Below are 13,642 nucleotides of genomic sequence, written 5' to 3'. Positions count from 1 at the left end.
TAATGTGATTATTTGCTAAAACTACCTCGTCTCATTTAAATGGTTGTGAAAATTCTCTGTTTATAATCATGTAGAGAAATCAAATAAATTACAAATGAAATAGAAATAGGATACAAAATATTTGCATATAATAAAGGGTCAAATATGATAAATATGGTAAACCATAATTCAAAATTAAATATCATCAACACACTTGAACGAATGTGAAGTTTGGATCTGAAAAATTAAAAGAGAGGATTAGAAACACTTGTTGTGAAGATGTTAGCAATCTGAAGATGGGAAAGTACATACTGTGTGCGAAGTTTGCCAACAACATATTCTCGAAGGAAATGCTAATCTAATTCAACATGTTTGGGTCGTTTATGAGAAATAGGATTATAGCTAAAAAAAAATAGCAGATTTATTGTCACAAAGTAAAAGCTGAGGCAGAGTAGGGATCTTGAGATAATGCAAAATATGCATAAGCTGGAGAAGTTCAGAAACAGTCACGACAAGAACACGATACTCAAATTCAGAGTTGGAGCGCGAGACAGTAGGTTGCTTCTTGACCCTCCAAAAAACGAGATTATTATCAAGATAAATGGAATAGAACAACGAGTATCGGGATAGCCAGCCCAGTCAACATATGAATAAGCCACTAGCACATTAGAAAAAGTTGATGGACAAAAAGTAAGGCCAAAGTGGAGTACGTTTGAAGCAAGAAAGTGATATGAAATAGGGGCATACAAATGTTGGCTGACATAATTGACAACTTGGGTAATATTTGGGGACAATCAAATCTATTTCTCGATTCAATAGAAGCCCAAAGAGATGAATAGGGTCCCAAATAATGAGAGATATGTAAAAAACAGATTCGTACGTCTATTCCTAATCCTAAACGGAATGTAATGACGTAGGGATCCATATGTAAACATAGTATCTATTTAAATACACAATACGCTCGGATGCGCATAATGGTCAAGTATTGAAGGACACCAATAAGAGATTGATAGAGAGTATGATCAAAGAAAGGAGAACCATCAACAGTCAGGTGTTGAGAAACAACCATGAGTGTGGATTGGTTTGCTATTGAGCTGAGCACGATTAAGAATATCAGTACCACCAGAAGAGAAAAAAACAGTAAAGAAAAAAAAAAAGGAAATCCAATCAAAGTTAACAGAGGGGCAAATGAGTCATTTTGCCCCTTTTGCCCCTCCAACCATAATAGGGATTCTTGAAACCCTAACACCATACCTGCAAAGAAAGAAAAAGAGTGAGAGAGAACTATTGGGAGAAGGACTCGTCGAATACAACTATATCCTTACTTGAATAGGATCTATTCTATAGGTTGTACAACTGTGTCCTTGAGTTCTAAGGAGGCAAGAACCAAAGCCTGGTGGATGAACAACTACCCTGCGGCTAGAGCGTAATTAATGGGGATTGTGAGATTCCACGTCGATTGGGGAGGAGAAAGAAACACCCTTTATAAGGGTGTCGAAATCTCTCCATAGCATAGAGTTTTAAAAACCTTGAAGAGAAGCCCGAAAGAGAAAGCCTAAACAGGATAATATCTGCTAGCGATGGGCTTGGGGCGTTACAAATGGTAACAAAGCTAGACATCGGGCGGTGTGCCAGCGAGGAGGCTATTCCCCAAAAGGGGTAGACACAAGGCAGTGTGCTAGTAAAGACGTTGGGCCCCGAAGGGGGTGAATTTGGTGTGGTCCCACATCGATTAAAAAAAGTGTGTCAGCGAAGACACTATCTGCTAGCGATGAGCCTGAGCGTTACAAATGGTAACAGAGCTAGACATCGGGCGATCTGCCAGCGAGGAGGCTATTCCCCGAAAGGTGTAGACATGAGGCAGTTTGCTAGTAAAGATGCTGGGCCCCGAAGGGGGGTGAATTTGGTGGGGTCCCACATCGATTAAAAAAAGAGTGTCAATGAAGACGCTGGTCCCTGAAAGGGGGTGGATTATGAGATCCCACATCAGTTGGGGAGAAGAATGAAACACCATTTACAAGGATGTGGAAACCTCTCTCTAGCAAACGCGTTTTAAAAACCTTGAGAGGAAGCCTGAAAGGGAAAGCCCAAAGAGGACAATATCTGCCAGCGGTGGGCCTAGGTCGTTACAATATCTCGAGCATATTTTATCATTAATAAAGAGACCATCAAGAGTGGGTGAGTCTTCAAGACTAAGAAAGTAACTAAGAGAGCCTAAATCCTTGACAGCAAACTCAGAATAAAGCTTACGAGTAAAGTTGTCAAGAAAAGATGGGTTGTTGCTCGTAACAATAACGTCATTAACATAAAGAAGCAGATAGATAAGGTTAGATTGCTAATGAAAGACAAAAAGGGACGTGTTAGTGCCATTACAAGAAAAACCAAGTGTGAGAAGAAATGAACTAAAACTAGGCGCGAGAAATAAGAGAGCTTTCTTTAATAGTCAGACATGAGTGAGAAATCGATGATCAATATACCCAGGAGGTTGTTCCATATGAAAATGTTCAATAAGAGTGTCACTGAGGAAAACATTCTTGTAATTAGTTGTTGAAGAGGTCATTTATTTTTCAAGAGAAAACACAACACAGACAGTAACAGCTTTGGGAATCAAACCGAAAGTGCAGGTGAAGTCGAGAATAGGAATCTGAGTATAACCTTTGGCAACAAGACGAGCCTTGAAACGCTTGACGGATCCATTAGACAAATATTTAATGCGAAATTTCCATTTAGAGCCCATGATGTTGGTCTTGGCAGGGCGAGGAACCAAAATCCAAGTGTCATTTTGTTGTAAAACTTGAATTTCCTCATCCATGGCAGCAAGTCAAGCAGGATTCTTAATGGCAGATTTGAATTTTCTTGACTCAATGGATGCAAGAAGATAAAAAATGAAGTTCATATGAGTCCAAAACACCAAGATTTGTAGGATGTCGAGTCTTGAAGATACCAACTTTGGCTCGTGTGATCATAGGATGAGAGTCCAAAGAAGAAGAGGAATCAACACATGTTCAATAGATGGTGGATCAAAAGTCGAGGATGGCAAAGAGGAACCTGCAAGAGAAGTATCAAACTACACAGACTCATCCACAAGAGCAAACACAAATATCATCGGAGAGAAGCTGGATCGAGGAATGTGCGGTGAAGAAGTGGTAGGAGGGATGTATCAATATGGTAAAGATGTGATTCCAAGAAATTTGAAATGTGAAGAGAGGAAAGAGGTTGGGTCTGGCAACTAGGGACAAGAAAGTGAGTTTCATCAAATTGAGCGTGACGGGTGATGTATAGCCTAGTGGGGGAGGGATCAAGACAACAAAACTCTTTACGAGAGAGACTATAACCCAAGAAAATTCAAAGAATGTTGTGGAGATAAAGTTTGTTTGACATATAATCACGCAAGCAAGGATAAACGCGACAACCAAAGGGATGAAATTTATCATAATGTGGAGAGTAGCTGTAAAGGAGTTCAAAGGGTAACTTACCTCCAAGAAGTGGAGTAGGGAACCGGTTGATAATCTAAGCTGTGGTGTTGAAAGCATCAACCCATAAACAAGAAGAAAGATGGAAGTAGAAGAGAAGAGTCAAAGCAGTCTCAGTAATATGACGATGTTTTCTTTCAGCAGACCATTTTGAGCAGGTGTAATATGGACAAGAGAGTTGTTGATGGGTGCTAGAAGTATGTAAGTGAACTTTGAAGCAAGTGCTAGTAAATTCGACACACATCGCTCTGAAAAACCTTATATGAGCATAATATTGGGTTTCAAACTTTTTAAATTAAAGAAAAGTACCAAAGATCACAATAAATAAGATCTAACACATGAGACAAACTATGTTCATAGCGGAGATAAGATAATCGATGACTTTTCGCAAGCTGACAGGTACTAATAGAGATGGAGAAGGCAATAAAGACGTAAAAGAAAGATGTCATTTTATATTTAAAAAAGAAATAACAAAATGAGTCACATGACCCAGGTGAGAATCGAATAAATCATATGAAACACATAAAGATTTATTTTAAGAACATAAATAAAAGTAGAGTTGCAGCACTACAACACATATAGTCCTCCATCCCTTTTACCGGTCTCCACCACCCTTCCTATTTAACGATTCTGAATAGTAAGAAGATTATTAGTAAATGTAACATAGAGAGAAAAATGTTAATTTACTCATTGAAAGAATATTTTTTTGTGAGATGAAGGACAACCAAAGCATCTAATAAGTGAATATTTGAAACAGAAGAAAGAGTACTAATGTGGATAATGGGTAGGGATGCACCGTTTCCTACGATCACAGAGTCCTTACTCGTGTAACTTTTAGACTGAGGTCCAAAGACCAATCAATAGAACAAGACGTGTCAAAAAACTAATCAACAGCCTCAAGTCCAACAATAGAACAAGACATGTTGAAAGTTTCAGCAAGGTGAGCATGAGCAGAATCAGTCAAAACGTACCATAGGTTGCAGCGGTCAGCATAATGACCCTTTGTGCAACATATTTGGCAGCGAGGTGGTCAACGGCCCTGAATTGAGTGGGTTTGTCCTCGGGTGGAAGAGTTGCTCATGTGGAAATGAAAACGACCCCGCTGGTTGCTGAAGGAAGCAGGGTGACTTCCATGGGCGTGACTGCAATTAGTGACTGTGAATGTCGTGGAGTGGAGTTAGAAAATTCAAGGGAGTGCTCGAACAACTCAAAACTTTAACTTTAGATAGTAAATATGCAAAACAGGGGAGAGTGGTGAGAGACATCTGCGTAGTAGAAAAAATTGAAAAATCGGTGTCGAGTCCATGAAGGAACCAGTGCACTTTATCAATGTCCTCAACGGGTCTGTCAATGACATGAAGTTGATCACAAATTGTTTTGAAGGTACGGGTATACTCAGTAACAGGTTTGGTGCCACGTTTCATTAGTTGCAAGTCATCCTTGAGTCTTAGTTCATAAGCTTTCTGAGAATATTTGCTAAAACCACTCCACCTAAATGGTGTGCGAATTCTCTATTTATAATAATTTAGAGAATCAAATAAATTACAAGGATATAAAAAGAACAACAAACAGAAAGAACGATGGATACAAGATATTTGCCTATAATAAAAGGGAAAATATGATATTTATGGTAAGTCGTAATGGAAGACAACCATCCAGATATTTGCCAATGATAAAAGATCCAATATAATATATATGGCAAACTATAATTCATGACTAATATCCTTTAACACTTTCGAATGATGACTGAACATAGTCTCCAATACAAGACAAATGTCACGTGCAGTAGAGAGATCAACGACGACAACAATGACTGTCATCCATTGTAAATTTTTTATATACACGCTATAAAGACATTTTATACAACCCGTTTTTGTATATACTAATAGTTATAACGCGAGCTACATTTTATCGATATTTAAAAAAAAAAAGAAAAATCATTTCCTTTTAGAGCTAGTTTGTGAACAACCTTTCTTAAAAATTAATTTGAAAATCTCTTTATTAAAAAATTAAGCTAAAATATAAAAATTCATAACTTTAGGCTGATGGTAGGAGAACTTTCTAGAAGATAAGCCCAATATGATGGTCTATAAATGAGAAAAATAATATTGACCCATAGATTCGAGTGTATACATATTTTAAACTCGTAAATTTTTTTAATCCAAACAATTTATTATTTAATAATAAATTTAACCTAATTGGGTTATTTATTTTTAATAAAAATAAAATATCTATTTATTTATTTTAAAACAAACTCAATTTATTAAAAATTATTTTTAATAATTATTCAGAAATAAATAATATAAAAATAATTATGAAAGTTATTTTTTTAAAAAAAATTAAATGAATTTTTTATTATTATGTACATAATTATATAAATAAAAATAAAATTTTCATTTATTTATTATTATTTTTTTTCGAGTAAAATTTAATCCATTTTCATTTCTGCAAATTCTTTTTAACTTTCTATCACAATTTCACATAGGAATTTAGAGGGCCGGAACTGAAGCACATGCACTGGGTGATTCGGCTGCTAGAGCTCAAAGTTGAACCCATCTTAGGGTTTATTCGGGCTTCCCTTGGATTGAACTGCACCAAGCAGCATACAAGCCCGCCAGAATACTTCAGATTCCAATCAATGGTGTTTCTTTTTGTAGATTGATTCGTGTTTTTTTTTTTTTTTTTCTTGCTCGAGATTGTTACTCGTACAGTTATCGTGATTCGGTTCTGTTAATATGGTGCACTGAAGGCTGCGGAGTAGAAATCATCGGGTCCCATGGGAGGATGTTAAGCTTCACAATCTTGTACTCAATATCTCAATAGCTGAGCTTCAAAGGTATTACTTTCCACCTACCTCCACCTCATCCTTCTACTGATGTGCTCGTCCTGTTCGATTTGATTTTCATTGTCCTGTTCGATTTGATTTTCATTGTCTGCTAATCTCTAAATAATAGTTTTGAATGGATTGTATTTTGATTTTATTTTATTGACAGGCCGTAATTGTTTTGTTTGATTTCTTTCTATTAGAACGCGAAGATCCGTTTTTCGAGCTGATGGAATTGGTCGAATTCCAAAAATTCAAATCATGATTATTATAAATTCTTGATGTTTATTCGTTGTTAATGTTTTTTCTTTGCTTGAATCATTTTATCTAATTTTTTCATATTTTTACCTGTTTTCTTGTCCCATTCACTTACGGATTTTGGCAGGTTTTGGCTCTTAAATTGATCATATATCTCAAAAGAATGGTCTCCAAATATTCTACAAAGTTTTTGAATATTTGTGTCGCTTCATTCTGTAAATCTCAGCAAATGCAGAAAGCTGAAGATGTAATAATAGATGGCATAAGGTTAGGAGTTCTCCCGGATGTAGTGACTTACAATACATTGATTGATGGATATTGTCGATTTAGTGGCGTGGATACTGCTTATTCAGTTCTTTATAGAATGAGGGAAGCTGGTATAAGCCCAGATGTCATTACTTATAATTCTTTGATAGCTGGGGCATCCAGGAATCGCTCATTAGAACAGTCCCTTGATTTGTTCGAAGAAATGCTTCAATCGGGTATCACTCCTGATATATGGAGTTACAACACTTTGATGCACTGTTTATTCAGATTAGGAAAGCCAGATGAAGCCAATCGAATTTTCAAGGATATCATACTTAAGGGCCTCTCTCCTCATCCCGTTACATTTAATACTATGATTAACGGCCTTTGTAAATATGGGTATACAAGTAATGCCATTATGTTATTCAGAAATTTACAGCGTCACGGATTCGTTCCTCAATTAGTTACATATAATATTCTTATTAATGGTCTTTGCAAGGTGGGTAGGATGAGGGCTGCTAGGAGGATGCTCAATGAGGCCATGGATTCAGGTCTTGAGCCTAATGCTGTAACATACACTACATTGATGAAAAGCTGCTTTCGATGTAGGCAATATAAACATGGATTTGAGATTTTTTTTGAGATGAAAAACAGAGGATATGCGTTTGATGGATTTGCCTACTGCACAGTTATTGGTGCTTTTCTTAAGTTAGGTAGGTTTGAAGAAGCAAATGTTTGCATGGAACAAATGATAAAAAATGGTTTGGGATTTGATTTAGTTTTCTATAATACTTTTATTAATTTGTACTGTAAAGAAGGTAAGTTGGAGGCTGCATATAAGATGCTGGATGAGCTAGAGTCACAGGGACTAGAATACGATGACTACACACATTCTATAATAACTGATGGGTTGTGCAGGAATGGTAATATTGAGGGGGCCTGGCGACATTTGAACTACATGTATACAACAGGTTTTGTTTCAAACTCGGTAGCCTTAAATTGTCTAATTGAAAGGTTGGGTAAGGCTGGACAGATTGACCATGCGATGAAATTGTTTGAATCAATGGAAATAAGAGATTCGTTTGCCTATACATCCTTGGTGCACAATCTTTGCAAGGCAAGGAGGTTCCGTTGTGCGTCAAGGTTATTAATTTCGTGTATAAAAGGTGGCATGAAGGTTCTCAAGTCCACACGACGAACAGTTATTGATGGTCTTATTTCTTCAGGGTATACAAGTGAAGCAGGGAAGGTCAGATCAAAATTACGAATGGCTCGACTCTTTCACTGATTATCTGGGTTTGAATGTTGCACTAGATCAGAAATTACTTCAACTTTGAAAATCAATTTATTTTGTTCATGGGCAACGCAAGCATCAAGTACCATAAGGTATCCCTCTTTTCCCCTCTCTCAAATGAATATACAGTTATATACATTATTTGTTTGACTTAAATCACCCTTCTACTGGTTTACTCAGACACAAAATGCAAGATCTATATCTATCTATTTATGTGTGTGTGTGTGTCACTATCCATCCCTGTGCGAAACTGTTGCTTTTCCTTGTTCCCTGGACCTGGCTTGCATGTGCTGACACTTTATCGCTGGTTAATGTGATGGCAGGATGTTTGAGAAAGCCATCACAAATCATCTGAAGAAATCTAGACGAAAAAACCATGGGATGAAAACTAGCCAATTGTTTTGAATGATTGGCTACTCATGGAAGATGAAATATTGGCAATGTGAGGGTAGCTCAGAGAGTTCAGCCTCAACAGAGGCCCTCGTTGATGATTATCGCGCTATTTTATGACTGGTAAGCCTTTCGAATTCGATCTAGATTCTTTTTAGGATGTTGCAGTGTTAAAACTTCTATGTTCTGGTTCTCTTCTTTTAGCCATGTTGTTTGAAGTAGAGAAGATTTTAAACTAATTAGTGGAATCTGAACGATTAATTACTATACGATATGAACATAATACCCGATCTGGATTTTGTCAGCATTTTTCTCTGCTTGTTTGGATTTTCTTTTATTGTTTATTTTACCATTTAAAATGCTGAAAGTGCCTCACAATTCTTTGTCATTTTAACACTCACTGACATTTAATAACTAAATCATCTTTAATACCCATCCACATTTTAATAACTTCCTAAGAAAAAGCTGAACTCATTGACCTTCCCCTCAGTAACTCTACACATGGTCAAACAAAAGATTCTCACCCACCTTGAAACTCATTGATAGACTTTTGACTACTAATGGTCTCCTAGGACATTCAATAGTGCTGGTGTTCGAAGACTGAATAGACATACATTTGATCATTATCTCATTGTACATTTTATGGGCTACTTTAAATAGGGCCCAGACCCTTCCATTTTGTGAATATGTGATTGGACGACTCTGAATTTTTGCCTATGATAGAATACTGGTGGAAGAACATGCCCCTTTGTGGATGTTCGGGGCATGGCTTCATTTAACAACCTCAGAAGGCTTAAAGAAATTGTCAAAAAAAAAATGGAACAAGGAGGTTTTTGGATGATTTTTTTTTTCCTTACATAAATTGCTCTTCTTAATCAAATGGAGGAAACTGACCCTATCACACTAGTTCAACATACCCACAAAAGAATCATGAAAGCTGATTTTATCTAGTTGGCAGTAAAGGAAGAGCAATCTTATAGACAAAAATGTAAAAAACGATGGCTTAAGGAGGGCAACATAAACTCTAGATTTTTCCATCGCATCATGGCCTCAAAGAAACAGAAAGAGTACCATCATAGAAATTCTATCGGCACAAGGTAGAAGTTAAGTCAATAAAGATGAACTTGTTTCAAAATTTGTGTCCTTGGACAATACCCTTATCGCATTTCCCCACGACTTTGATTGGAGCCCATCTGTTCAACAACAACCAGCCTCCTTTGATGTTGCTTTTACCGAAGAAGAGATGCTTTTATCGAAGAAGTAATTGGGAAGGCAAAAGCTCTTGAGCTCTGGATCATACAGTTTTACCTTAGAATTCTTTAAAAATTGTTGAAACATTATGAGAGTCGATATCACTAGTGTTCCAAGATTTTTTGTTAGATTGGAGTTGTCAATAGAAGCTTCAATGAAACATATATCTGTTTGATCACAAAGAAAATGGATACCCGCACTGTTGTCGAATTTCATCCCATACCCCCTTCGACCGGGCTATACAAAATTATAGCAAGGGTGCTATCATAATGTCTAAAAAAGGTTCTCCCTTTCACAAGCACTTGGCAATAGACAACATTTGTAGAGGGACGTCAGGTCCTTGATGCATCCCTCATGGCAAATGAATTTATAAACGGATGGAAAAGAAGAAAGAGAAAAGGTTTTGTCATCAAACTTGACCCAGAAAAAGCAGTTGACAAGGTCGATTGGACTCTCCTCGAAAACATTCTTGTAGCAAAAGGGTTTGACTCAAAACGGTGAGGGTGTATAAAAGGCGGGCATCTCATCCACAAAATTCACCGTCATCATTAAGGGAAGACCAATGGAGAAGATCTATGCTACTCGAGGTCTTCAACAAGGGGATCCACCATCCCTTTTTTTTCATAATGGTAATTGATTGCCTTAGTCATTTACTCACCAAGATTGAAAATAGAGGGCATATAAAGAAATCTTAGGTTGGTAATGAAGGTCACGTATCAACCCCCTTCAGTTTGCGAATGACACGATCCTCTTCTCTAATTTGTTAGATGTTTCCTCCATAAAAAACATGTTTAAGATGGTGAACACCTTCAAAAGATTCTTGGGACAAAACATCAACGTTCAAAAAATAGAGATTATGGGTTGACGTTAGCATAGAGGATATTGAGGACTTCGCATAAATGTGGTTGTAAAATGGGTGAATGGCTGAATATGTCTATGGGATTGCGCCCTTAAACGGGAACAACCCCAAATCTTTCCCCTTTTTGAAGACCATTATTGAAAAAATAGAAAGAATATCACCAGGCTCACTTAATACAAGCCACACAATCTAACTTTCCCACTTACTAATGTCTCTATTTGAAATGCCTAAGAAGAAAGTGGTTACGGAATTAGAAAAATTATTCAGAAACTATCGGTAGAAAAATGGCCTGCACCTTGTACGATGGAATACCATAAACCTCCCAGTTGAAAAGGGAGGACTCAACTTGTATTCAATTAAGAAGAGCTTTCCTTGCTAAATGGATATGGAGATAACACGAAGTCCCTACATTGTGGAGAAAACTTATAGAGACTAAATATGCTCTCACATTATGAACACGTCGATCCCCCACGTGTGTATAAAATAGCATGAAAACCTCATCACTAACTGAATTTGTCATAGGGTGGATGATGGAGTTTTTTTGGACTGGCTCGTGGATTGAAATCACCACACTTGCTATGCGGTATCCTCTTTTGTATAAACTCTCACAGTGCAAAATAACCAAGGTCAAGGAAACCTGGAAAGATGAAATAAACTATGGGATCTAAAGCTCGGTAGGATCCTAAAGGATAATGAAGCTACGAAATGGATCGAATTGAGTTTTGACCTTGTGTCAATTATATTGTCTCAAGAAGTAGACTCATTGAAATGGCTTCCCTGTTAGACAGAGTCTTCTCCACACAATCTTTGATAATGAATATGGAGAGGCAATAAACCCCTTACTAGCAAAGACAATGTCACCCTGAAAAGTGAGGTTTTTCTTATGGGAAATTGTGCCTAAAGCCATGATGATATACTATTACCAAACTGGTGCCCATTATGTAGGAAAGAAACTGAATCTCAAAACCATGTATTTGTGAAGTGTACGTATAAACTTGTAATTTTTGGATGAAAAGACATCTCACTTTTCTTAGGGAGGTTAAAGAGTCGAGGGACATGAGCTTAACATACCACCCCTTCAATAATGCAAAACCTCTACTATGGACAAACCTTGTTATGACTTTCTTTTGGAATCTATAGGAAAAAAAAAAAAAAAAAAGGAATTCAAAAGTATTTACGATGAACACAAACTTACATTAGGCTGTTCGAAAATGTTGTTTACCACGCCATTTCTTGGTGTAAATTGTCTTGTACTTTTACTTCCTATATCATGACCCCCTCATGGTAAATTGAAAAAGTCTTTTGTAAGCATCATGGATAACATATACCTTTTGATTTCAAACATCGAAATTTATCAAAATTTTAATGAATTGGGAAGATTAATAGATTTTTGACCAAATTGAGAAAAACCTGAAAAACTAGAATCCTTTAACTAGCCTAAAATAAAGTTGATTAAAAGCAATTTTTCTTTGATGAAACTCAGGCGGTTTAATTAAAAGGTCTATTTAAAAGTTTTTTTTTTGAAACATTTAAAGCTACATTAAATACTTAAAAGATTGTTTAAACTAAAAGTTATGCGAAACAGTTGCGTTCTCATGATGTTCGTTGCACAGGCCTTGTTCTGGTAGGTCACTTTTTTTGTTTTGTTTTTTTAATTTTAAATTTTGTTCTTGTGTTTTTATTACTAATATTTTAAATCGCGTAGTTTTGTTTCTTTGAATCAAATTGTGATAAGCTGTATAATGTGTCAGATGAGCTGGTTCTACTATTATTGTTCATAACTTGGAGATGCTAGCTCAGAACAGATTAAAAGGGCCTGCATGGAAAGAGTGCCATCCAGACTTGAGTGGCAATGATCCAGACTTCACGAATGGCTGCATGTTCATTAATGAAGTCTATGAGGTAGGATTTCAAATTCAAAGGATGCTATAAGCTTTGCATTATGAGAATGACAAATAAAATATATATACCATAATAAAAAAAAAAAAATGGGTGGAAGAGTTTTCACATACAAAATACACACACACACATACAATGCCTGATAAGAATTTATAGTGAGGGGGTTGCTCCTACACTCCAAGGGTCAATGTGGACTATCTGGGGCCAATCAACTACAACGATCGAGTTCAGCTTTTTTTCATTTAAAATATTACACATACTAGGCTTAGAGATGGGATTATAAACAATTCAAGTGACCTGTGGATGGTTTATTATACATTGCAGGTGCTTTGTGATCAATTGAAGTGGATGGTTTATGATGAAGTTCATGGATATGCTTTGACTTGAATCAACAACCCTTTCATGGATGATTCAAGAGGTCTCGCTTTTGTTGATGAATTCAGCTGGATAGGTATGTCTTATGTGAGTCTTTACCTAGTTTATAGTACCCACACGCTTCGGTTGATGTTACCGTAATCTTTTCGTGATGTGTTCTCGTCGTGACACAATGGACTTGGCAGCATCAGGCAAAGAGAGGTAAAGGTCATATATTTGCAAATTGCTATGAAATATTGGTGTCTTGAGAGGCTGCATTATATTTTGCCAAAACTCATGATTTGTACCATGATAACATCTTACACAAGAATCATTAGAAGTGGCATATTCTAACAGTTTGTGTACGACTTTTGGCTAGCATTTTAATGGGATAATCTGATTAAGAGAATGATTCGAATGCTTTGACCAATTTATTCTTTTGACATTCTTCACCATTACCACTTGGTTCAAGTCAAAGATTTAGTTCGACATATTCTCTTTATAAGGCATTTGTGGATCTAATTCGAATGCTTTGACCATTGATTTTTTTTTTATAAGGCACTTGGTTCAAGTCAACCTCTTTATAAGGCATGATGTGATGTACTGATAATATTGTTGGATCGATATGACAACCCTAGAGGGGTGAATAGGGTTTCAACAATATAAATATTAAAATTTTCTAGTAACAATAAAACTTATATTATGCAATAAAACTTAACAATAATTTAGAATTTAAATAGGAAAAGAGTTAGAAAATATAACACCATGGTTTGGTCAAACTCGACCTACTCCACTCCCCAAGCTCCTCTTGGGAA

General features: G+C 36.4%; 1 protein-coding gene across 2 annotated transcripts; it reads left to right on the top strand.

Annotated features, from left to right (window-relative positions):
* The first annotated feature begins 5,911 nt into the window (after positions 1 to 5,911).
* LOC111439553 (putative pentatricopeptide repeat-containing protein At4g17915) lies at positions 5,912 to 13,181 on the top strand. 2 transcript variants are annotated; one of them, XM_023077168.1, is made up of 6 exons: positions 5,913 to 6,218; positions 6,252 to 6,288; positions 6,662 to 8,166; positions 8,398 to 8,587; positions 12,326 to 12,476; positions 12,798 to 13,181. In XM_023077168.1, the coding sequence occupies exon 3, from the start codon at positions 6,698 to 6,700 to the stop codon at positions 8,066 to 8,068; it is 1,371 nt and encodes a 456-aa protein (XP_022932936.1). In that variant the 5' UTR covers positions 5,913 to 6,218; positions 6,252 to 6,288; positions 6,662 to 6,697; the 3' UTR covers positions 8,069 to 8,166; positions 8,398 to 8,587; positions 12,326 to 12,476; positions 12,798 to 13,181. The 2 variants fall into 2 exon arrangements, with proteins under 2 accessions (XP_022932937.1, XP_022932936.1); XM_023077169.1 differs by lacking the exons at positions 8,398 to 8,587; positions 12,326 to 12,476; positions 12,798 to 13,181 and having other exon boundaries at positions 5,912 to 6,218; positions 6,662 to 7,897; positions 8,007 to 8,166.
* The last annotated feature ends 461 nt before the right edge of the window (positions 13,182 to 13,642 follow it).

This window comes from Cucurbita moschata, unplaced genomic scaffold (genome assembly GCF_002738365.1).
Source record: "Cucurbita moschata cultivar Rifu unplaced genomic scaffold, Cmos_1.0 Cmo_Scf00096, whole genome shotgun sequence".
Classification (NCBI taxonomy): domain Eukaryota; kingdom Viridiplantae; phylum Streptophyta; class Magnoliopsida; order Cucurbitales; family Cucurbitaceae; genus Cucurbita; species Cucurbita moschata.
The sequence above is the reverse complement of the archived record's forward strand: the minus strand, read 5'-3'. Positions and strand labels throughout refer to the sequence as shown.

Coding starts and splice junctions, on each gene's coding strand:
- LOC111439553 (XM_023077168.1), top strand. CDS start 6,698: ATGGTCTCCAAATATTCTACAAAGTTTTTGAATATTTGTGTCGCTTCA.